Source organism: Wolffia australiana, chromosome 18 (assembly GCF_029677425.1).
Source record: "Wolffia australiana isolate 7733 chromosome 18, ASM2967742v1".
NCBI lineage: Eukaryota > Viridiplantae > Streptophyta > Magnoliopsida > Alismatales > Araceae > Wolffia > Wolffia australiana.
Window position 1 is genome coordinate 470,077 of NC_135852.1, and position 26,810 is coordinate 496,886.

General features: G+C 40.9%; 1 protein-coding gene across 1 annotated transcript; it reads right to left on the minus strand.

Annotated features, from left to right (window-relative positions):
* Positions 1-714: 714 nt before the first annotated feature.
* Positions 715-3,517, minus strand: LOC144715038 (bidirectional sugar transporter SWEET6a-like). The gene is made up of 7 exons (XM_078589884.1): positions 3,155-3,517; positions 2,512-2,618; positions 2,395-2,431; positions 2,094-2,310; positions 1,831-1,992; positions 1,118-1,237; positions 715-1,034 (listed from the first exon to the last, which is right to left on the minus strand). Exons 2-7 carry the CDS (start codon positions 2,552-2,554, stop codon positions 897-899), a joined length of 717 nt encoding a protein of 238 aa, XP_078446010.1. The 5' UTR covers positions 2,555-2,618; positions 3,155-3,517; the 3' UTR covers positions 715-896.
* Positions 3,518-26,810: the final 23,293 nt, after the last annotated feature.

Here is a 26,810-nt window from a genome sequence, read left to right on the forward strand (position 1 = left end):
TCTATTCCAAGTTCACATTAAAACAAAACTATAAAAAAACTTCAATTTCTAGGAGATTAAATTTCCCTTTTTATTATCCAATAGAGTAATTATTTTTGAATTATCAAGACTACAGAACTAACAAAGCAGATCAAAATTTTCTCCTCTCAACCTCTCTAACTGACCCCTTTGACCCTTTTATTTGGATCAAGAAGCCAATTTAGAGCCCCATATTCTTCTATTCCTCTCATCTCTCCTACCTCCCTTTCTAAATTTCTCATTTAATTAGGGTGATTTGATCTTCATTGAAGATCGAATTAACTTTAATTAGTGTCAAATTATTTAATTAGATCATCAATTGAATTAACTTACTAGCTTCCCTTGGACGATACCCTTTACTTATCACTACACATCTTAATTAGGGTTTTTATAAATTTTATCGTATAAGCTGAAATTGACAATGACAAGGGATTAAAATTTAGTAAAATTTACCCCTATTTTTGGATTATCAGTATGTCCTTTTCTTACTAACTAATCTTATCACGATGGAGTATGGAAGGTAGAAGAGAGAGAGATTTGGAAAGAGCTGAAGGTAATGACCGTTAGAAGAGATTCCTGATTTCCTGTTTTGGTTTGGATGTTCTTGCTGAAGCGAAAACCTTGTCGCAAATTCAGCCGACGAAAAAATAGTGGGCAATATAAAAAAAATGCACTCAGGATTTAAATTTTAATACATGACGTATATGTGGAGAGTGAAGAACGTCAACCGGCAGATTAACCTATTAAAACAAAATTAAACGAGGAAATCTCCTCTGCGATTCCTTGGACTGATGAAAAAACACAGCGAGAGAAGAAATGGAAATCTGACGTGGGAAAATCTAAAGCTTGGAATAACAGAAGAACAACTGTCGAAGGGCTCAGCGCGTGGAGATGGAAGGGTTCACCGTCGGCAGCTCAATCGCCACCTTGTCGTCGTCCGTTGTCGTGGATCCGCAATAACACGCGTACAGCACCAATTGTGCCAACCCAAATAGCGCACCGAGACCGTTTGGTATCTGCCAAGAAAAAACCGTTGTTGACAAAAAGATCGCGTTTTTTTCTGAAACCAAGGGTTAGTCGCGTAGTGATCTCAGATTACCGTGATGAAGATGTCGAAGCGGATGATCGCGTAGAGCGTCCAGCAGATACCGTTGAGGAACGAGGCCAGCGAGAGCCAGAACGGCATGTACTTCACGCTCTTCGTCTTGATCACGTTCCTCTGTTCATCATAGCGGAAAAACTAGTTTTACACCCATCTGTATGATGACTTTGCCTAAAAAGAAAGATGTAGAATTGCGGGTGTATTTGTTGGCACAAAAGTATGGAAATAAAAGGATGTTTAGATAAATAAAAAGATGGATAAATGGATGGGTAGGAAAGAAGATAGATAGATAGATAGATTGATATATTGATAGATTGATAGATGTTTAGATAGATAGATAGATTTATAGATAGGTAGATATATTGCACCAATTCCAGGAACTGCTCCAGTGAGTTTATTCATGATAGACAAATGGAAGAATGGATTGGTAGATTGAAACATAGATGGATCGGTGGGTAGGTAGAAAGATAGATAGATTGAGAGATAGATAGCTAGTAGGCAGACAGATAGGTATATAATTGGGTAGATAGATAGATATATTGATAAAAGATAGAGAGATCGACAGATACATAGACACATAGATAGATATACGGGTAGATAAGTGGATTGATAAATAAATAAATAGTCCGCTTGGCTTGCCAAATGTAAACCAAGAGCAGGGAATTCTATGGTCAAAAGTGTATACCAAGAGAAGAAAAGATTCTACTAACCATGGCGACCAGAGGAGAGGCGTACATACAGATGCCGAAGATGACACACATGATACCGACAATAAGAGACCTCTTCTCGTGAGTGTGAGCCCCCCAAAGAACTCCAGCAACAACGGCAACCATGAGCACCACCTCTGCCGTCATATACTTTAGCACTCTACCCTGAAAGGCCATAGTAAAAGTGCTAACCGTCTCAGAAAATTAGACCTTGCAATCAGAGATAGAATATAATTGAATAGGAAATCATTGTCTCTGATCTTCACCCTTCCGGAAGAAGTGGAGTAGAGGAGGAAGCTGATGAGGTATATCGTCTCGAGGACTAGCCCAGTGCCGTTGATAGTGACAACGAGGATGCTATGTGGATGAACAAGGGGGATTCCGTAGAAGATCCACATCATGCAGTTGAGAAAGGTGGCAAGGTACGGTATGGGAGAGTAGTCCTCCACCGCCTTCTTCCTCCATATCTTGTAGAAGGTCGGCCTATTTCATCACAGTAAGAAATAGTATTGTACATCAGTTTTTTTGTGATGTGGTATTTCTTTACGATAACAGATATGTACTTACACCGGGGAGAGGAAGAGCCCAAATGAGATTACATTTCCTGAGGTAATTAAACAGAGTTTCGTCGAATAATCCCACCAAGAAATGCAAAAAACATAATTTTGAGTGCTTCAGGCGTACCGATAATCCCAACGATGTTTCTCGCTGTATCAGGGCTCACCATCTTTGATTTGACGATAGAGAAAAAAGAAAAAAAAGGAGTGGTGGCTAGTCACCTGGCTTAACACCTGGTTTAACAAAAAAAAGTATTAGGTCAGCGATGTGAATGAGCCACTCCCAATTAGAGAAAAAAGATTTGAAATTTTATAATACAAAAAAAAATTTCTCAATTTTGGAAATTAATTTTCGGAACTATTAACTGATACAAATTAAGTCAGTTTCACATTACAGTGGAATAGCAAACATATTGTTCTCATAATACCTCGACTAAAAGCAAGTACAAGAGGGCGAATATAACAGGTAACGCAAAATTGTAACTATTCACTTAACTTCCATTGAGGTAATCTGTTCAGGTATCAGTTCGCTAGGATAATTTCGACTGTCCGTTGAATTAAAAAATATGACAACTCGACGATTTGCATAGACCATTTAACAACCGGAAAGGAAAACTGATCTTTAGAACATCACCGGAGAACAACGGGAGGAAAGGTAAACCAACAGTCTAAAACTCAATTTGTATCTCGACAGTAGACAGAAAGACGAACACAGAAAACCCAAATGACGAAAATAATAATCCGGTTCAAAGCGATTGTAAAGATCTTACAGATCTGGCCGATAGTTAAGATCACGGTGAACTCCAGATCAGTTCGTCGGAAGACGAGGCGGAAGATGTTAATGAAGGGAAATATTCTACGAGATAAGGCTTAGATTTATAAAGAGTTATGCAGGTTGAGATCGTTGGATGGCGATTTCGGCGGCCGGCTGTTGCGGAGACAACTCCGGAAACCGACGCTGCTCCGCCATTCGCGGCGGTCGAAGGGCGACTGTCATCTCTTTGTAAATTTAGTGAACGTATTTGATCTCTATGTCATCCCCATGCAGCCGCGTATCGCATTTTTAAAATTAAAAACCCGTGTTCTTCTGACTTGGGGAAGTGTAAAGAAACATGCAGGTATATTAGTGTAATGCAATCGTCTGTAATCCGTACTATTTTTCTCCCTTTTTTCGGTGCTCACGGTTTCCAGAATTCTAGGGCAAAAGTCCCATTAAACGTACTAAAAAATTGACAGAAATTAAAAAATGCCGTGTAATTAGTTTAAGCCTATTTTTATCAATTTTTACGTTGAAAATTCAATGAATAAAGGGGATAATATGGTCATGATAATTATCCATGGAGAAAGGGGGAAAGACCAAGTAAAAATTTTCATGCTCTCAAAGTAAAATCAGAATTTTCCTGAATAATTACATCAAATAGGTGGATTTTTGCGTGAGAGAACCATAATTCCTGCCCAACTATATTCATTTTTTTTCACCATGTTCATGCATTATAATCACATATTATAAGTTTCCTCGCCTAGGAAGGCAGTTGAACGACAGAGATTTAAGATTATAGGAAGCTTGTACGGATTACTTCTCTAAAACATTTATAGTAATTCAAGTGGCTCCTAACCTTATCTTCTAGATAAGACTCATAGAGTCTTATCTTGCTATAGTCCGTATTAAGGGCAATACGAGTGAGTTTGAGTGCCAGTAGCCATTGTTATAGTACCTTCAGCAAATGTGTGATATTAGAGAACGTGATAAGCCCTATCTGTGCTGCCTGAGATGTTTACTTGCGCCATTAAAGCCCTTCACCGATTGGTATTTTGTCATATATTTTGATGTCCTCCAATGGAAATTAACCATTTTTCACATGTCGACAAAAATTCCATTTTTCATACCAGTAAATGGAAATTAGTGGTAGTGTTAATCATTCGAGGTTTCTCTCTCCTTTTCAAAGATAGGATGAGTAAAGTAGTGGTAGAGTTAACTGTTTGAGGTTTCTCTCTCTTTTTCAAAGATAGGATGAGTAAAGTAGCGGTAGTGTTATCAACTTATAGCTTTCCCATCTATAATTTATCGATATGTCTCAAAAGATGGATTAATAAACATTATTTAAGGATAGAAGATCGTATGTGTCTGACTTTTCTCGTTTGTATACATCTCAATGTCATGGTATTTCTCCAAAATATGTCAAGGAAAATTGAAGAGACAAAGAGAAATTATTTATCTGACCATAATTCTCTTGTCTTTATCATAGTGTAACTATATTTTAAAAATATTAAAAAATAATGCAGACAAGATATATATATATATATGATATTAGTAGTTATGTCGAGATCATTTATGACATGAATGAGCTTTGCACTAAGCGTTCCATCTTTGATTGTGTTTTATCATTGGGTGTGCACCGGGTATCATGAAATTTAGGAATCATTTATTTTGTGTCCATATTTCTATACACAACCCCATTTTCTTTTTCACTGTACCTTAGTACTTTTCAATAGAAGTCGCCTCAGAGTGTTGTACCTGTACCTATTTTCTAATGGACCACTTGGATGCTTCCTACTCCCCTCAGGCGATCCCTAATGCTGATTTATTCAAGTGTTTTAAGTATTTTAATACTTGCCTGATTTTGATAAATATTTCTTAAAAAGAGATAAATATGAGGAAACCCCAGTGGAAAGAGATCAAATCAAATAAAATGGATCAAATTTAAAAGATAAGCCATCTATATGGGCTCTGAAAAGTATCTAATTGTTATGTTTGCATGATTTCATGATGGTTCATGGTTTCATGGATGGACATACAGCTACGTGTTGACTATACAGAGGATGGATGACTGTATGGTGATTAATAGTTTGATCACAAATGGACTAATGAATGTATAGATGAAGAGCGAATGAATTGAGTGTGTATAATATATTTTGTAAAATTAAAGAGGCTTGATTTAAAGATGGTAATAGATGGATAAATAATAAACGGGCAGATGCACGTAGGGATGGACAGACGGATGTTAAAACAGGGTTGGACATTTAGGACTGAGGACCAGTTAGAGTGGCCCGAACAAGGACTCATACATAGGTTCTCCATTTGAGGGTGGGTTGGTTGGCTTGGCAGGTTTAGGTCCATCGGTCAAACCAGACTGGTACCATAAGTAAATTATTAAATACTTGTTCATTTAAAAAATTTTAAAAATTTTTAAATCCTAAGAGGTTTAGGTCCTAAGAGGTTTCTATTGAGCTCAATGTAGTTCTGATATATACGACCATATGCAGGCACCCACTTGATTAAGAGTTCTTCCTTGAATGTGAGCTGTAAGAACCCCTCAAAATATCACCCCCTATTGAAAATTTCTTCCTTCTCTATTCACCCCAACAGTTCTCCATGATGAAAGAAAGGTGTGGAGGGAGAAAGGCCTAAAGAGAAAGATAGAGGGAGGTGATAACTTGAAAATTATAATGTTAAATTGACTAATATTACATGTGTTTTACTAACCATATTTGCATGTTATCATAATTAAATGGACATAAATGACTTGCACTACAATTTTATGATTTTTTTTAATTTTTTAGTAATTTTTACATCATCTTTAACCTTACTGCATTGAAGAATTGTTTTTGCAGGGCATAAAATACTTGGCTAGACGTTGATAAGGGTTTTACTAACTTTCTAGAATTTTTCCCATATTTTAACCATTATATAGCCAAGAAATAATTTTTAGAAGTAAAAGATATATATATTACAATTTATTTAGCATTTGGATGAATGATTGGATGCATCAAGTGAGTACTTTATTGGCTCATTATGGCATCGTAATGTGCGATGCCATAATGAGCAAATCATTATTTTGAAAAGAACCACGTGGTGCAGACGGCGAGGAAAAAGGTGCGCTCCTGCATAATCAATGAAAGCAAAATCGAATAGTCGTGTGCATTGATTGCACACGGAAATCGATTCCACGTACATTTATAAAGTAAAAAAGATTCCTTGTACATGGAATAGATAGCCGCGTGCATTGATTGCACACGGAAATAGATTCCATGTACATTTATAAAGTAAAAAAGATTCCTTGTACATGGAATAGATAAGCCGCGTGCATTGATTGCACATGGCAATCGACTCCACATGCATTTAATGAGAGGTAAGCTTACCTTTGTCTTATTTATTTTTATTTAAACGAGAATAGAAGCGACGACGTGACACTTTCATAGCCGCTCAAATGTAGCATCATTCCGCAATGATTATGGCCCGTGGAAGCATGCAACGACAAGTCAGAACGTGATCCAAGGGCGGACAAATTAAGGCAACGAATCAAAAAAAGTAGTGTTTCATATTTTTGTGGAGGAGAGATAAAATATCCAACGGCCATGATTAATCGCCAGTAAAATTTTGATATCTTGGGATCTAGCCGTTCGATTGAGCTCCAATTTTGAGGGTAGGTTTGTCTTTTCACCCTCTATGATCCAAATGGTTGGATTTATAAATGGAGGTCTGGAAGAAGAAAAAATTCACTTTGGAAGTTCTCCCCTGAGAAATTGGCCAAGAAGGACACAGGTGTTGTTTCTGAAGTTGACGGATCTTGATTCATTCTTCAAAGTTGTAAGTTTCTTTTTCATTGTTTGAACTTCTTGAACAAATTTAAAATGCCTAGGCATGGGCGAAATGTGCATGCCCTTGAAGTTGATTTGAATGGTGATTAGCATTACAATTTGATTTTGATTCAAGATCTGAATCTTAATCCTTTGTTCTTCATTGATTTTTCATCCAATTTTGCATCTTAGATCTCTTGATTAGGGTCGAATTTCATCTTTAATTCAATTTCCCCCAATTTCTTCTACTTTCTCTCTCTAGGTTAATTCCTCTACTTTCTCTCTCTATATTTATAAATTGATTGCTTGAAAGTTCAATTCAATATATAAAAAACCAAAATCCAAAATTTCATCCAAAAATGTGTCCATCTTCACGTCCAATTTCAATCATCCTTTTCATGATTATTAATTCCCAAATTTTAATACGTAAAAATTGGCTTCAAAAACCATCTTGATTGGAATATTGATAATCCAAATTAATCTGATTTAAGAATCAAAATTATTCTATCTAGAGTGTCTTGACCGAAAATATTAAGATCAAAAATAAGCATTTGCTTAATTTTGATTAATTACAAACATAATTAATGCCCATTAAATGTAAAAATTAATTCATTCTTGAATTAATTCATTTGAAACGGGATTAAAATTCTTACAGATTGCCTCCCTCTGTTTCGACCCTTTTGCCTGCTCTATACATAGTATTTGATGATTAAGGGCTATTATAAATTTTATTGCATAAGTCTAAAAACAAAAAGAATGATATATTTTAAATACGGGAAAATACTACGACATGTCATGAACTTTTACTTTTGTAAAGGAAGTAGCATAAACTTTCAGTTTTGTACAAAAAGTAGCATGCACCAATGAGAGGAAGCCACTTGGCGCTGCTTGGTTTTTTTCTCCACCGCCAGTCAAACGGTGACCTGGATGCCTCTGTGGCGTCCAGGTGGACTCCACGGTGGCATCCACGTCACCGGATGACCGCCGAGGACGCGGGGTTCCGTCCGCCCACGACGCCGCCGTCTCCATCTCCCACCGCCAGCCCACTCCATCCCCCGCCGCCGCCAACGCCGCCCACCGCTGACGCGCGTCTCAGGCCGCCACCGACGCGCGTCTCCGGCCCCCATCTCTGGCCCCCGTCTCCGGCCGCCGACGCAGCCCCTCTGCCGCAGACGGAGAGAGGCGGCGTGGACGGCGGACGGAGAGGGGCGGCATCGACGACGGCGGAAGAGGGGGGGCGTCGACGGCGGGCGGAGAGGGGCGGCGTCGGCGGCGAAGGAAGAGGGACTGCGTCGGCGGCGGCAGATGGACGGCGTCCACGCCACCCGTCTGCCGCCGCCGATGGGGGCCGGAGATGGGGGCCGGAGACGCGCGTCGGTGGCGACCTGAGACGCGCGTCAGCGGTGGGCGGCATCGGCGGCGGCGGGGGATGGAGTGGGCTGGCGGTGGGAGACGGAGACGACGGCGTCGTGGGCGGACGGAACCCCGCGTCCTCGGCGGTCACCCGGTGACGTGGATGCCACCGTGGAGTCCACCTGGATGCCACGGAGGCATCCAGGTCACCGTTTGACTGGCGGTGGAAAAAAAAACCAAGCAGCGCCAAGTGGCTTCCTCTCATTGGTGCATGCTATTTTTTGTACAAAACTGAAAGTTTATGCTACTTCCTTTACAAAAGTAAAAGTTCATGACATGTCGTAGTATTTACCAGTTTTAGACTTATCAGGAAGGGGGATAGCAGGAAAGGGAGGTAAAGGGTATTCTTACCTATTGTTCTAAATATGGTTATGTTGATAATCAACATAACCATCAGCATAAATCTTTTATTTAGACTTTGACTTTGACTAATCACCTTCACGAACGGACTGAGTCAGAATAGGAGTGGACAATAATTAAAGGGAAGGTTAAGTTATTTACCAAAAACCAGGAACTTGAAACCCGTCTAGAGCTGGACGAGAAAAACAGATGACGTTTTTGAACAGAGCGGACGGGACTGAATTGAACTCTGTGCAGATATCCGTCTATCAAAATTTTTTTGTCATTTTCATCATTCGTCACCGATTTGTCATCGTCACAAGACCATTCGTCTGTTCTGTCACTCATCCATTAGAACACATGAAACTAAACGGACGTTCAGATGACAGAATGGGGGCCTTTGCCCCCCTCCTAGACATTGTCGTTCAGTTTGTTCTGTGGGAATGTGTGCGCATTGTGTGTTCTGTTCGGTTATCCAAATATAACAAAATTGAATTCGCACAGGAATCCGCATAGACTCGTGTGTAGTTCAGATTGTGTGAATTGTGAAAAAAAATTTAAAAAGTTTTTTAAAAAACCAAAATCGATTCTTCTCTCTCTCTCAGGCTCTCAGTCTCTCTATCTCTCTCGTCGGCCCGTTCACACCCTATTCCTGTCTCTCTCCATTTCTTTAGTCTCTACTCTCTATTCTCTACTCTCAACGTAGAGTCTCTCACACTATCTATGAGAAAATCTTGGAGACAATCTCGGAGGTTCGCCACATTTTAACGGAATCCTTGCCCTTCCTCCTGGCCGATACGCCAGCTCTACGCCAAACTCGCAGCTTTAGCGCCGTATTCGGATGAGGAACATAGTGAAGGCAGAAATAGGAAACGGAATTTTTTCAGATTTCTAAGTTTTGGTAAGTTTTTTTTTATTTTTGATTTCAGTTGGTGTTAGAATATTGGTTGCTTTGATCTATCTGTCTTGCTCTTTGTTGATTTCCCTCTCTCTCTCTGTCTAATTGTTGATCAATCCCTTGTTTTCTCTGTTGATTTCCTCTCTCTTTCTTTGTCTCTCTGTCTAATTGTTGATCAATCCCTTGTTTTCTCTGTTGATTTCTCTCTCTCTCTCTTTCTTTGTCTCTCTGTCTAATTGTTGATCAAAATTTATTGCTACATTCTAATCCCGACTTTGAACCTCAGTTTCAATTTGAATTTTTTTCATTGATATTATGTCGAGAGAAGTTTTAAGTTGAATGAAATCAAGAGGCAAAAAATTTTGAGTAAGATAACTAAGTTAAAGGATGCATGTGTGTGTATTATGAATTTGAGTTTACATATAAAAGTTTGATTGTGATTTGATCTTCAGTTTTTACATAAAGTTTTTCATTTTTTTGGTAAATAACTATTCTAATAGAAAAAATGTGGGTAGGGGTTAAAGTCTTTCACCAATTGAAACCACATATCAGAGTTTATTTTGTTATTTAATCAGAACGCGACTTATGTAGAAATATTACAGTAAACATGCATTTTGCATATCAGGCCTGTGGGTCATCACATTTGTTGACTTGGGTAGAAGATGAACCTCTGTTTTTTTTCCTTATCTTTCACTATTTATCTCAATGCTTTTACCTATTATTGGAAGCCATAATAGGGAATGAACAAAAACGGAGAGATTGGAGCATGCAGGAATTTCTCGAGAAAGATCAATTATTGACAGATAAAATCTATAGATGAAATATTTAGTCAAGTAATATTCCTAACTATACCTTAGAGAACAGGCGAGGGCTAACATGGACGGGCTGAAATAGAATGAGAAGTACCAAGGTTATCAGGAATCCAAAGAATTAGATATGTAATACAAGAGTCCAAGTAACAGTATAGCAGGAACTTACGACCTCTGTGCAACTAAAACATTAGAATCACCAATGATTTTCACTGATAAAATGCTTGAAGAGATTGGCCCATCTGTTCAATTTCAAGAGACAATTCGCCCATCCGTTAGTTTCTTTGTTGATCTATCTCTCTTGTACGTTTCTGTTTATTTGTCTCTCTCTTTGTCTCTCTGTTGATCTATCTCTCCTTCTCTCTGTTCATTTCACTTCATCTCTTTGTCTCTCTGTTGATATATCTCTCTTTCTCTCTGTTGATTTGGATGATATCAGCAAGAAGTCATCTTTGGGAATCTGTACATTTTTCTGCCTTACGATACAAAGCTCTACACGGTGTTCTCTGTCTTCTCTATAACGATTAGAGCAATTCCTAAATTTTCCTCGGAGGTATTTTATAAGGTGCATAGACATGTTATTTTCTGTCAGTTAATTGTCATATATTTCATTTATTCTGCTTCTTTATCTACCTGGAGGAGGACGAATCTATATTTCTACATTAGAATTGTCATATATTTCATTTTAAGACTCTGCTTTAACATTCCTCCATTATAACTGCACTTCAAACTTTGTCTCAAATTATTTTAAAATTGGATGAATTATTAGACAAATTTACATTTCTAATTGTAATTTAGGATGCTTAGAGCACCTCTCTCGAATGTTCTGGTTCCTATGAAAGCTCTACATCGGGGAGTGTTGGCCACAGCAAAAAGAAGAAAAAGAGAAAGAATGAATCGTTGCACGGATACACTTCATAGAGGTGGCACCAAAGGTTTTCACGTGCAATCTTTGTGCGACTCATACTCGGGGTCGTACTGTGACAGTAGAGCAAAGTAAGTATAGTTGCAATATGGACCTATGGCGACATTTTCTAAATGTGCGCCGTAAAGAGTATAACAAGTTGAAGGCTCAAGAAGGCAGCTCTTCTAACCAACCATCGGTGGCAAACATCTTTGATCGAGAAGGTAATGAAAAATATTACTTCATTGGCCGCACATCAGAGATGACACAAGAAGAACTTGTACGTTTCATTTGTCAGTCAGCCTCACCGTGGAACATTGTGTGTAAGAAATACTTCACATGACTGCTTCGATACATCGCACAAGAGGAGATCTCCATTCCTCGACAAGGGCTATGAAGGAAAAAGCTTTTAAGCTTTATATTGAGTTGAAGAGCGGTATTTGTGACTGATTGAAGAGTGTTGATAGAGTGGCCATCACTCTAGATTTTTGGACTTCTGCAAATTGAATCTCATTTATAGGTCTCACCATTCATTGGGTAGACACAGAATGGAAAATGTGCGAGTGTGTCCTCGCTATACGCTAGATGGAGGGATCGCACACTGGGGAGTGCTTGAGCGAGATTGTGTTGGACGTTCTTGCAGAATTTAAGTTAAGCACGAAGGTATGTGCTATTACGACAGACAATGCTTCGAATAACACAACGATGATGGCGATATTAGAACGGGAGTTGCGGCCAGTGAACGCCGGTTTCACTACAAAGAGACATGTCTTGTGTGTTGTGCATGTGATCAACTTAGTTATGCAGGCCGAATTGAAGGCGCTCAATGTTGTCGACGATGAGCCCGAGTCAAGTTCCGTTGATGAAGTAGACCTCACAAAACCTTGATGATGTGTTGGATGCAGAGGAGCCCGATCCTCCTGCTATTTCCTTAGGGGATGTTGTTCAGCGCCTAAGAGAGGTGGTCATCACTATGCGAGGATCGTCAAGGCAAGAAGCGATGTATTTTTCATACTACAGACAGTTGAATATGTCAAATATGAGGAGGATCCCAATACATTGCCCTACTAGGTAGAACTCCACTTACAAAATGCTCCACGTGTGCATTGAGAAGAAAATAGTGATTGATATGATGATATCATCCGTACTTTGAAAACGTGCTTTACTTGACACAGAATGGGTCCTTGTAGAAAATTTTGTCAACTTACTCAAACCACTCAATTAGGGTACCTCTGTTGCTATTCAAAGCAAGGCACTGACGTCAAGTGAGGGTATAGTCGTTATTAAGGGATTGATGAGGCATCTTGAACGAATTAGAGTGGGAGTATCAAACTCCTCCATGCTTCCAGTTGGACACACTATCTCTGCTAGGCAAAGGAACACCTTGTCTAATGTATGTTCCGCTATGCGGGCAAAGCTAGATAAATATGTGTCCGTACTAACACAAAATGAGGCTTTCACTATCGCCTCTTTACTTGATCCGTCTATGAAGCTTCACTTGATTGATCTACAGGCTAAGAATGAGGTTCTATCTACCGTCTGCAATATCATGGAGTCACATTCAGTATCCAGAAACTTTGGGAATCGGCGGACCGAACCATCTGCTGTATCAACGATAAATGATTTCATAAAAATGGAGCTCAAAGAACTACCAGATCCGTCTGTTCTACCACACAAAGTTGATTCAATTTAAGAGCTCGATGTATACGCAACGGCCCTCCCAGTATTCAGTACGGAGGAGTTCAATTGGTGGAGGACGACAGGTATCATATACCGTGCATATTTAGATTCAAAATCTCGTACTCTCCTTCTTGAATATCTGATTGCGTTTATCCTCATAACAGGTCAGGTTTCTTACCCTGCATTAGCATTGGCGGCGAAGGAATTTCTAGTAGTTCAAGCGACGAGTGTGTGAGCGTCTATTCTCAAAAGAGCGTCGTGTAATCAACTACAAGTAATCGAGACTCACGGCAGAGAGCGTCAAAGTCCTAATGATGTTGAAGTCATGGTACAGCAACGATGAATTGAGAGCGAAAGGGGATGATGATGGTGATGATGACGATGAGCCATTTGCCATTCGTGTGAATGCACCCATAGGTTAGACTTCCTTGACTGCTATATTGAACTATTTGTTTGTTTACACATTGACAACTCTGTTATTGCTCCTTAACTTAGTGAACAAGAATTCTGATGATGGTGATGGTAAATTATTTCATTTCTTCATGGCGTAGATTAGTTGTCCAACACATGATACCGGCCACGAAGATGGATGAAGACCTCGAGCAAGATGCAAGACTCATCTCTCATTCCTATGGGAAACTAATCCTCCATCCAATGTCAAGAATACTCTATAATTACTATGTCTTGGATGATTGTTCACTCATCTTTCTCACATATTTAGATCTGTATTTTTTGGAATTTAAATGAGGCGTGACCCTCATATCTCTTTTCCATTTTCCCTAATGCTTTTTTGGTTAGCACCGTGTCGATCACGTTGAGAGCACTAATCTCGCACAACGTCGCAATCCAGTAAGGGTAGCAAAAAACTTTGTTTATCAAATGAGAAGCCTACTACCCTATCTAATGCATGGTGGTCCTATATATGGTGATGATGAATTGTCCAATTTTGCAGCTATTATGTCTCTTTTTTTTGAAAAACATGTTTAATTGATTTCAGATGGTGACGTGCGGACTCAAGCAATGATGTGACAAAATCACCTAGCACCGTCACAAAGAACAGCACAACGAATTTTATCCTCGGCGTGTCCCTTTCTAGTGCATGGGAATACTTACAGCCTTCCAATTTCATTTCTTTTTGCTCAATTTATGTGATTTCTTCTGATCATGTTGATAAGCCTAAAAATGCACGTAAAAATATCGTTGATTTTGGATTTAGACTTATACAATAAAATTTATAATTTCCCTTATTCACTAAATATAAAATACAAAGCAAGTAAGGGGTAGAACCAATGGGAGGCAACAAATGAGAATTTTTATCCAATTTCAATGAAAAGATGATTTAATTTTGCAATTAATAAATCTTAATTATCCTTAATAATATTCTTTAATTAATCAAAATTAAGTAAAACTTAATTTTGACTTTTAATATTTCGGTCAGAAAATTCAAGATATGAATATTTTAATTTTAATCTCAGATTAATTCAGATTATTAATTTCCCAATTATTAAAAAATTTAAACAATTTTTTATGAATTAAAATTGGGAATTAAATGATCAAAAAGGGATTTTTAATTTGGACTTCAAGATAGATGAATTTTTTATTCAAATTTTATTTTTAGGTTTTTTATATATTAAATTAAATTCCTAAACAATAAAAATCGAAATCTAGAGAGAGAAACTAAACAAATTAACCTAGAGAGAGAAAGTGAAGAAATTGGGGAAAAGATGAAATCCGATCCTAAATTAAAAATCTAATGAAGCAGAAATGTTTTAAATTGATGTAGAATTAAGTATCAAAAATTAGATCTTGAATTGAAATCAAAATGAAGTGCTAATTTCATTCAAAACAAACTTCTAGGGCATGTACATTTCGCCCATGCCTTGGCGTTTTAAAATTGTTCAAGAAGAAGATTGAAATACAAATCAAAGACTTACAAATTTGAGTTCAGAAGCAAGATCTGTCGACTTCAAGAATCCCTCATGTGTCCTTCTTGGCCAATTGCTTGGGGGAGAGCATCCAAAAGTGATTTTCGCCTATTTCCAGACTTCCATTTAAAGATCCAACCGTCTGGTTGTAGAGGGAGAAAAAATGAACCTGCCCTCAAAATTTCAGCCCAATCGGACTTCTACATCTCAAGATATCAAGGTTTTAGTGAGGATTAATCTAAGCCGTTAGATTAAATTTATCTCTCCTACAATAAGTTAGGAAATGGCGCATTTCTATTGGTCGAAATGCCTTTTTCTCGTTGTCCCCGTCCTCGGATCACGTCCTGACACGTGATTGTCCACGTCATCAGCATCCGCAATGATTGGAGAATATTCTCCCATTTAACTGGTTAAAAGGACGCCGCGTCACCCTGTCTAAAAAATAAAGATATATATATTTTTTCGTCACCCGCAATGTTTGACTAATTCTTCCCTCTCTTTTTAAAGTATATTTAAATCGTTTAGCCGCAATGTTTGACTATTCTTCTCTCTATTTTTAAATATATTTAAATCGTATAGCTGCAATGTTTGAGTATTCTTCTCTCTATTTTTAAATATATTTAAATCGTATAACCGCAATGTTTCAGTATTCTTCTCTCTCTTTTTAAATATATTTAAATCGTATAGCCGCAATGTTTGACGATTCTTCTCTCTTATTATTAATAATAATTATCCACTCATTCGCCCGAATTTCCGGCGAATGACGTGGATGCCCTTTAATATATAAAAAATATATTATAAAATTCCAAATAAATTAAATATGTGTTATTTAAATATGTAAAAATCATTTCTTGGCTATATAATGGTCAAAAAAATATATACAAATATGGAAAAATTCCATAAAAATTATGAAAACACTTATCAACCTTTACCCAAGTATTTGAAGCCCTGTAAAAAATATTTCTTCACTGAAATGAAGTTAAATTCCATGTAAAAATGATAAAAAATCAGAAATAATAATAAAATGAAAGGTGAAATGATGTTCCCGTACTTATGGATATCAAAGAATAACAAGTATTAGAGCTTCAAGAAAGAACATAGAGTGAGACCTTCGCGTTACCACAAGCTTCTGTTAATTAGACCTTCATGAAATTACATCTTCAAAAATGTACATAACTGGCATAGCTGCTGTCAAAAGAATAACTATGGAAAAATTTATGTAGTTGGCATCCAAAGGCTGATGCAGCTCTCGAACTGAATTGTTTCCCTGCATACGAAGAATCATAGGTCTGACCCTGAATCTGAATTTTACTCTACAAATCTACAATGCAAAGAATATGAAAAAATATAAGCTACTATTCTGAGACAGCATCATAATTCTTCAAGGATCTCTTTTTTTAACTTTGAAATCATAGTTTCATGGTCTATAGACTTCGACAGTAATAGCTTAATGATGTAAGAAATTTTTAAGGGGCAGTGGATTAGTTTTTTAATATTTTTTTGTTTTTTCCTTTTTTGAGTAACGTGGTCCATAAAGTCTTAACACATGTTGAAATAAAGGAGTTAACACATGTTTTTATTCAGGTTCTGGGAAACCCTTTCTCCTTTCACAGGGCCCTCAATCACAATCCTATTAAATTAGGAGTCTAGGACAATAAATTAGCTTACACAAGCACCTTTAGTTCCCTGCGAAGGTTGACCTCAAGTCAATCTATTTGATCCCACTTCACCTTCAATTAGTGCTCGCCATGAGGTTTTCTTGGTTTCATGGACAGCTGATATCATATATCAAAATGTCCGCCATAAGATATCAGGATGGATATTGAAAAGTGAACATTGCCTTCATGTCAATCTCAGAAGTTCTTACACAGTAATTCGTACACTGTTAATAATAGAATTATATTTCTTTAGAAAGCTTTAATGCATATATAAGTTATACTTCCCATCATTCTTGCTCTTGCATATTGATAAACAGTAAATTGGGGTAAATTATGTTGTCTTAGGCTCCTGGTGTATGCAACAGTATTTATAATTTTTCTTACAAGCATAGAGGAATGGAAGAATACATACACAAGGAGAAAGTATAAAACAATTGGATTTCAAATTTAATCTTTTTTCAGAATATTATGTTTATTTTAGTAATGAAGTCTAATCAAAGAAATAAAAGAGTGAAAATTAATTCAAAATAACTGAAGGAAGTGGAATTTTTATAGTCTAATTAACCCATTTTATCAAAATCTTATAGTATATATAACTTTGTGAATTTATAATTAAATAATTTGGCAACACCAGGTTGCAGTGTGAGACGAGATGCAGATTTTTACCATTTTTTGTGGCAATGGAGATGGAGGAAAATACGCGCTGATGAGTGGTGGAGTTAGAGGTGGCATGTATGGTGGTAAACTCCTAGGATATTGATGATGATAACCTAGGAAAAGGGACAACAACGGGAGCCAAACAAAGAGGAAGGTCACACTTACATCATCATCACATAACCCACAAGCCAATTAGTGCTTTCTATTCACAAATCTTGATCTGAACATCATTCTTTAAATCTGTCACTCTTTGAATGGAAGAACTGATCCAAACGATATAGTAAATGAGAAAATTTACTATATGTGTCTGACAAGTCAATCACACATTTCACATCATGTTACATGCCCATTAAAAACTTGTTATTAGGATTATTTGAATTGCGAACATTATTTATTCTATGTTAATGTTACTCAACATCCACTCTTACTAACAAATAAATACTATAAACATTTTTACCCCAGAATTAATATTAATTATGCAAATTCAGTGCAACTCTGTCGCAGCTTGTATGGATTTTACTAATTTTAAGAATTCTGTGCAATTTTTGACTCCATGTGCGAATTTTGTTCACTTTGTCCGAATTGTGTTCAGTTTGTGCAAATTGTGTGAATTGTTTGAATTGTGTGAATTGTTCTAATTGTGCAAATTAGTCTATTTGTGCGAATTTGTTCTAATTGTACGAATTTGTTTGAATTGTGCGAATTGTTCGAATATCTGTTCTAATTTTTGCACAAAAAAGGAACAGAACAATGAACAGACCCCTGTACGGTTATTTTGTGCGAATCTTTTGTTCGTTTTAAACGAACAGAACAGAACCACCATGTCTACCCCCTCCCCAACAACGCCTTCGCCCCCGACACCACCTCCCCCCTCCTGATGCCTTCGCCCTCTCCCCCTGTGCACTGTCATCGACCGTGTCGCCTACACTGCCATGGTGCATGGCCTCGCCCTCCACAGCCGCCCCCACCCTGCACCGCCCTCTGCCTCTTCCACCGCATCCTCGCCCCGGCGCGTTGGCCTCCTACGCTACCCTCATGGCCTGCCACGTGTCCTGCCACGTGCCACGTGTCCTGCCCGGCGCGTTCGCCTTCTACGCTACCCTCAAGGTCGATGATATTCTGGCAGGATATCTCTTGCAACGTCTCTCTCTCACCTTCTCTATCTCTTTCTCTCTTGTAACGTCTCTGTCTCACCCTCCCTCTTTCTCTCTCCCTCTCTCTTGCCCTCCTGTCAAAGCAGGTAATGATGATGACGCTGAGTCATCACATCGAGCATCCAAGAAAATGCATCCACTAATCTCTGACTTCCAAAAAATGCATCGTCCTTAATCACAGTCAGCCAAACCTGAGTTAACTAAGTAGAGTTGGAGGCGGAAACAAAAGATGAAATTGAACGGGCAGAACGTATCGGAACGGAATATCCGTTATTTGCAAAAAAAATCATCATTTTCGTCATTCATCACCGTTCCGTCATCTGAAGGTTTCCATCATTCCTCTTTTGACGTAAACGGAACGGAACAGACGCTTCGGTGACGAAAAATGAAACCCCCCTCGACATCTATCGCTGCTCTAAGTTCTCTCTTCCCCTTTGCTGCTGTCGCCTTGCTCCCACTCCCTCTCTCCGTCTGTTCCCTCTCTCCCCCTCACTGCGAGCGCCACATCTCTCCCTTTCTCTGTCTCTCAGCTCTCTTACTCTTCTTGGGCCTGCGGATCTTGCTGTGTTGAACGCCACATTCTGAAGTGCTTTTGGTCGCGCCTTTTCTTGTTTATCTTCTTACAAGATGAAACGGAAAGAGGTTGAGAACAAGAACAAGAACATGCCAAGAACAAGATGTTGAGAGGTGAGAACAAGAACAAGATGAAACGGAAAGAGAGCCACGAACATGCCAACAATTCTTCCTGTTCTTGACGAGAAGATGAGCTGATGGAGAGAATGAGGAAGACGAGGGACTCGAGAAGAACACGATCGAATTACCTTGTAGAAGCCATCGGCGGCGGTCAACTCTCACGAAAACTCATATCTAACCCACAAAGAGTGTCTTCTTACACATCTTATCGAATCAAATAAGATAGAACAGAAAGAAGCAATCAAATAAGTCTGGGAGACGGATACAACGGAGAGGCGCAGACACCCTTTTCGTATTTTAATGTTTGGATTTCGTCATTGACAGAAATCGTGGTCGACGCCAATGGAATGACGGGGAACATCATGGAAGGTTGAAGATGGAGCAGGAACTCTCAGGATCCGCTCACCGAACAGGAACTGTGAGCTCATTGGAGATGGAGGAAACATAGAGCGAATTCTCTCTCCTCATAGAAGCCAATTAGTTTATGTAAAAATTTAAGGTAAAAATTATACATTAATATTCTCGTCAACCGATATTGTCATCCGTCATTTATGTCATTCGACCGTATTTTTCGTCATTCGTCACAAATGACAGATGACTAATGACGAATGACGGACATAGGACCGTTCAGTCATCCGTCAATCTATAACTAACTCTGGCTAACCTTACGGCGGTTACTTTCCTACTCCTATAAATAAAACCCCCTTAAGTATCGAACGACTCACTCTCAAGTTTTCTCAAGAACATTCTTCTTCTTAATTGCTTTGTAACCTTTGTTCTTTTCCTCTTTGAGAGTCATTCTCCTCCTTCTACATCCGCCCCCAATGCCATCGCTTCAACACCTCCTTTCTCTCTACCACTCTCTCGCTCTCCCTCTTTCACACTCTCTTTCTCTCTCTCGCACACGCATTTCTTGTCTGTCCAGTCTGTCAAGGAGTCAGCACCGGAAGGGGTGTGCGTCAACTCGCCGAGTCAACAAGACATGCGTGGCTAGGACCTAATCCAGATTAGATAGTAAAACTCATATATATGCTATACTCGCTAGAGGATTAGCAGATAGGATTAAATATAGGATTAAACATAGAATATGATGAAATTTAGACGGTTAGGATTAAATGTAGATAGAGTTATAACGGATAGGATTACAATGGGTCTACAGCACCGATCGACGGTCACGATCGGTGCGCCCATTTAATTATAACGGTTCAGATCTAATCTATACAACGTTATAAGAGATGGCTCATCGCACCGATCGACGGTCACGATCGGTGCGCCCTCTGCAATATAACGGCGTAGATTAGATCAGAATTCAAACAATATATCCGTTGTAATTCTGTTACAACGGATACATTTTAAACAACGGGCACTTAATATTTTTTATGATGTCAGCATTATAAATACAGACTAAATGTACTAATCACGTGTGGAGAATACAACGATCCTCTGAACTACGTTCTCGGTGTCATCCTCTCTTCTCCCTCTTCTTCTCCAGTCTCTACCTCTTCTCCCCTTCTTTCAATCTCTGCAAAGATTCTTTCACACAGTCTAGTATTCACGATTCTCGTCTCTCTCTCATGTCGCATCTCTTTCTCTTTACCTCTCATCTCGCATTTCTCTCTCATCTTGAAGGTGCCATTCGTGCGGTTTTGAACGGTAAGCAATGCGGATTGCCGACCCAAAACCCCTCGGCACACCGCCCAGTGGTGTGATGTGTTCGCAGCTTCGAACACTCGGTGCGAATACCCGAACATCACCGATTCATCGCCTCAGAATTCCCAACATGTTGCCTCACTCGGTATATAAAAATTAAGCTTCCAGTAGAACGTCCAAACATTCATGAACCAGCTGTTAAACGACACGCAGTCAGACGAAACTTTGATCTCTCGAGCGATATCCCACAAGTACCGCCTTAACTCCTCTCTCTCTCTCTCTCTCTCTCTCTCTCTCTCTCTCTCTCTCTCTCTCTCTCTCTCTCTCTCTCTCTCTCTCTCTCTCTCTCTCTCTCTCTCTCTCTCTCTCTCTCTCTCTCTCTCTCTCTCTCTCTCTCTCTCTCTCTCTCTCTCTCTCTCTCTCTCTCTCTCTCTCTCTCTCTCTCTCTCTCTCTCTCTCTCTCTCTCTCTCTCTCTCTCTCTCTCTCTCTCTATATATATATATATATATATATATATATATATATATATATATATATATAAGCTCTCTCTCCCTCCATCTATCTATCCATCTCTCTCTATGTATACATCTCTATCTATCTATCTATCCCTCTATCTCTCTCTCTCTATCTATCTATCAATATATCCCTCCATCTCTCTCTATATACATATATATCCCACTATCCCTCTATCTATCTATACATACGTCCCTCTATCTCTCTCTATCTAACTATCTATCTCTCCCTCTATCTCTCTCTATCTATCTATTCGTCCCTCTATTTCTCTCTATATATATTTATCTATCTCTACGTCTCTCTCTCTCTGCCTATTACTTTTCAGTCAATGAACGGGTGGGACATTATTGGCTGGACCTGTAACTGTCCTGTTATTCATCCCAGTGGAATCCGAATAACGGATAATCACGTCGCGTTTGGTTTACGTGGGCAGAGCTCTCACAGTAATTATCCTTCATAAATTCAAAGAAAAAGACGCATGCTGCAAGGCGACGACAGCTCGTAGGTGGGAGGGGTAGGTCGCGTTATAACTTATTATTCCGATTACGGTAGATCTCGCTTCTGAAGCTTGGTGGGTTTCCTCCCATGGCGGACGACGGCCGCGCCGCCGTGGTCGCCACGCTGTTCCTGCTACTCGCCGGCGTCGCGCCGGCGATGACGAGTCGGATGACGCTGTACGCAGAGCGAGGGTGCAGGGGAAAGAACCAGACTTTCTTCTACGGCTGCCACCCTGCAACGCTGCTTGGCGGGTACCATTTCGTCCCTTTCGATGACGAGAACGCGTTCGTCTTCCCCCATCGCCGCTGCCAACGTAGGACGGGCGCCCGCCAGTGTGAGTTACTCAGTCGGAGCAGCCGGAATTGCAGCGGAGTTCCCTTCCGCAGCTTCTACATCTCCAAGCCGCCGCCCTTGTCTTGCCAGCTTTGATCTTCCTCCGCTTTTGATCTTGTTTGCGCCTTTGTGATTTCTTGGGGGACGTTCAAAGGTCGTGGCTTTGGTCTCCGTTCGTCTGGTTTTCCCTGGTTTGCCTGGAATTATGTTTGAAGAACGCAAAACTTGCGCAAAAGAAGCTAGAATTTCTGAGGAGATCAGTGTATTTCATTAAGGGTTGTACATTTGCTTTAAATGAGGCGAAAGGATACTTCTGGAACGATCTCAGCCATTATAATCCCCAGATCCAATGCCTAAGATTTAAGCGTCAGAGGATTCTTTCCTCCTTGAGATACCATCCTACTTGAGATCTTAGCCATTATTGGTGAGGGATAATGTGACGGTGAAGTAGGGGTCGGGGTTCGAATCGAATCGATCTAATTTTGGTCGAATGTTTAGATCGATTAAAATGAGGTTCAATTCGAACAGTTCGAATCTTTCGATAATTTAAAAATAGAGACCAAGAGATATATGTGTCAGAAAGGGAGAGATACCAGAGAGAGAGAGAGAGAGAGAGAGAGAGATGGGGTAGAAAGAGTAACATAGACTGACAGAGAGAAAGAGAGAGAAAAAGAAGAAGAGAGACCAAGAAAGAGAGAAAAGGGAGAGATGGTGAGAGACAAAGAGAGAGAGCAAGAGAGAGAGAGAGAGAGAGATGAGGGAGAGAGGGGGAGAGGGAGAGAGACAGAGCGCGACGAGGGAGAGAGGGGGCGAGGGAGAGAGACAGAGAGAGCGACGAGGGAGAGAGGGAGATAGAGAGAGAAGAGGGAGAGAGAGACTGCACGAGAGAGCGACGAGGGAGAGAGGGAGATAGAGAGAGAAGAGGGAGAGAGAGACTGCACGAGAGAGCGACGAGGGAGAGAGGGAGATAGAGAGAGAAGAGGGAGAGAGAGACTGCACGAGAGAGCGACGAGGGAGAGAGGGAGATAGAGAGAGAAGAGGGAGAGAGAGACTGCACGAGAGAGAGAGAGAGAAGAGGGAGATAGAGACAGCAAGAGAGAGAAGAGGGAGATAGAGACAGCAAGAGAGAGAGAAGAGGGAGATAGAGACAGCAAGAGAGAGAGAAGAGGGAGATAGAGACAGCAAGAGAGAGAGAAGAGGGAGATAGAGACAGCAAGAGAGAGAGAGAAGAGGGAGATAGAGACAGCAGGAGAGAGAGAGAAGAGGGAGATAGAGACAGCAAGAGAGAGAAGAGGGAGATAGAGACAGCAAGAGAGAGAGAAGAGGGAGATAGAGACAGCAAGAGAGAGAGAAGAGGGAGATAGAGACAGCAAGAGAGAGAGAAGAGGGAGATAGAGACAGCAAGAGAGAGAGAGAAGAGGGAGATAGAGACAGCAGGAGAGAGAGAGAAGAGGGAGAGAGAGAGAGCAAGAGAGAGAGAAGAGGGAGAGAGAGACAGCAGGAGAGAGAGAGAGAAGAAGGAGATAGAGACAGCAGGAGAGAGAGAGAAGAGGGAGATAGAGACAGCAAGAGAGAGAGAGAGAAGAGGGAGATAGAGAGAGCAAGGTAGAGAGAGAAGAGGGAGATAGAGACAGCAAGGTAGTGAGAGAAGATGGAGATAGAGACGTCAAGAGAGAGAGAAGAGGGAGATAGAGACAGCATGAGAGAGAGAAGAGGGAGAGAGAGAGAAAGCAAGAGAGAGAAGAGGGAGATAGAGACAGCAAGGTAGTGAGAGAAGATGGAGATAGAGACGTCAAGAGAGAGAGAAGAGGGAGATAGAGACAGCATGAGAGAGAGAAGAGGGAGAGAGAGAAAGCAAGAGAGAGAAGAGGGAGATAGAGACAGCAAGAGAGAGAGAGAGAGAAGAGGGAGTTACAGAGAACAAGAGAAGGAGATAAGAGGAGATAGAGAGACCAAGAGAGAGAAGAGGGAGATAGAGAGAACAAGAGAGAAAGAGAAGGGGGAGATATAGATAACAAGAGAGAAAGAGAAGAGGGAGATAGAGAGAACAAGAGAGAAAGAGAAGAGGGAGATAGAGAGAGCAAGAGAAAGAGAGAAAGAGACAGAGAGAGAGAGAGAGAAGTGGGAGATAGAGATAGCAAGAAAGAGAGAAGAGGGAGATAGAGAGAGCAAGAGAGAGAGAGATATAGAAGAGGGAGATAGAGAGAGCAAGAGAGAGGGAGGTTAAGAGAGATAGAGATGAGGGAGACATGGTGAGAGCCTGAGAGAGAGAGAGAGAGGAGAGGGAGATAGAGAGAGCAAGAGAAAGAGAGAAAGAGACAGAGAGAGAGAGAGAGAGAAGAGGGAGATAGAGAGAGCAAGAGAGAGAGAAGAGGGAGATAGAGAGAGAGCAAGAGAGAGAGAAGAGGGAGATAGAGAGAGCAAGAGAGAGAGAAGAGGGAGATAGAGAGAGAGAAGAGAGAGATAGAGAGAGCAAGAGAAAGAGAGAGAGGTTAAGCGAGATAGAGATGAGGGAGACATGGTGAGAGCCCGAGAGAGAGAGAGAGAGAGAGGAGAGGGAGATAGAGAGAGAGAGAGAGAGAAAGAGAGGAGAGGGAGACAGAGATAGCAAGAGAGAGAGAGAGAAACAGAGTTTGAGAGAGACAGAGTTTGAGAGAGACAGAGATGAGGGAGAAATGGGGAGAGCCCGAGAGAGAGAGTGAGAGAGAGAGAGAGATGGAGATAGAGAGAGCAAGAGAGAGAGAAGAGGGAGATAGAGAGAGAGCAAGAGAGAGAGAGATGAGGGAGACATGGTGAGAGCCTGAGAGAGAGAGAGAGGAGAGGGAGATAGAGATTGAGAGAAAGAGAGGAGAGGGAGACAGAGATAGCAAGAGAGAGAGAGACAGAGTTTGAGAGAGACAGAGATGAGGGAGAAATGGGGAGAGCCCGAGAGAGAGAGAGATGGAGATAGAGAGAGAGAGAGAGAGAGAAGAGGGAGACAGAGATAGCAAGAGAGAGAGAGGTTGAGGGAGACAGATGAGGGAGAAATGGAGAGAGCCCGAAAGAGAGAGGGAAAGAGAGAGAGAAGAGGGAGACAGAGATAGAGAGAGAGAGAGATATCCTTGATGTCAATAGTAGTCTAATGATGGCCACCATCCTCATAAAATGGTCACTGTCATAGTTGACGATAGCCTCCATCCCCATCGATGATGGTCATTGCACCATCCATGATGGTCCTCATCATGGTCAAATGCAGTACTGTTACTATCCACAATGGTTTTGTCCATGTTAAAGATACAACGATAGAGGATCTTGAAGAGACCCAATTTGCCTATTGGTGTTGATATGTGTTGGGTTCTAGAGGCATAGATGTGGATGAAGATGAGGATTCTACACAGTAGAAGACATGTAATGGAATCATTATGGCATCGATAAAGTCCTTGAAACGAAGTACCTTTGCATGGATAGCATCCTTGACTTTTTGGATCCTAGAGTGAGACGAGTCAAGCTGCTCAATTGTGCAGCCCCTCTACACATAACCATGTGGTGCTTGGCACGTTGGGTATCCTCCTCATTGACAAGCCCCATTCAAATCCCATCGTCATTGTTATGCCTAGTGGTAATGGGCCTCGCCCATTGACCGCTTGGTTAGGGGATCAAATCCCCTTGGGCAAAAAAAAAATCATTTGTTTGTGTGCCCAACTGGCCCGAGCCTCGCCTAGATGGCACCCGCCATGCGAGCCGCTTGCTCTAGTGGCACCCAACTGGCGCGGGGGCCCTGCCCAGGTGGCACCCAGCTAGTGCAGGCTCCGTTTGGCAGGTGCCTGCCACGCAAGCTACCCACTGAGGTGGTGCCCAGCTGGTGTGGCCCCCACCCAGGTGGCACCTAATTGGCACAGGGCCTGCCCACGTGGCGCCAGCCACGTAGGGACATTGCCTTCCTGGCGTGGGCCGCACTAGTGGACCGGCCACGTGGTGCTTGCCACGCAGACATCCTCCGGCCGCCAGCCCAGTTGGTGCCCTCCATGCAGGACGCACACCCACGTTTGAACGTGGAGGGGCTCGCCTATAGCGGATCAGGTCTGACCCGGTCTGCACCAAGTGGCGCCCATTCAGCCACGTCTGGGCCTCGTGGCACCGGTCTAGACCAGGTCAAACCGCCATCGCCGCCGCTAGCAGCAGAACGGCCACTTGTCAGTCTGAAGGGAGCCCTATTCTACCCTAGGTTGGCCTCGTTCATGGTGAACAAGGGGACCATTCCGCTCTGAATAGAGCCCATTCAGCTATTGAATGGGGTATGTTCAAGCTCTAGAGAGCTAAGAATAGAACGAGGTGTTACTCTGAATGGGATTGAACCAAAAAAATGTGAAAATTAACTTTTTGCACTTCATTTTGGATGATTTTGATGTCGTTATTCATTCAATCAAGGCAGAACCTGGATTTGATACCACAATTGGGTTCAAGAAGCCTAGATCTGGATGAATATTTCAAAATGATCTGCAGCAAAAGACTTAATCATAATCAAATGGCATCGATAAAATCATTGAAACTACGTACATTTCCACTGATCGCATCCGTGATTTCTTGGATCCCAGAGAGAGGCGAGTCCAGCTGCTTCGTGTGCAGCCTCTAGATGTATGCATGTGTCCTTGGCACATTGGATCTCCTCGTTGATGAGCCCCATTCGACCTCCATCATTGTCGTTATGTCATCTCGATAGCATCGGAAATGGAGAGTGGGTGTG

Coding starts and splice junctions, on each gene's coding strand:
- LOC144715038 (XM_078589884.1), bottom strand. CDS start 2,554: ATGGTGAGCCCTGATACAGCGAGAAACATCGTTGGGATTATCG. Junction 2,432..2,511: donor AAACATCGTTGGGATTATCG/GTACGCCTGAAG, acceptor TAATTACCTCAG/GAAATGTAATCTCATTTGGG. Junction 1,993..2,093: donor ACTCCACTTCTTCCGGAAGG/GTGAAGATCAGA, acceptor ATGGCCTTTCAG/GGTAGAGTGCTAAAGTATAT.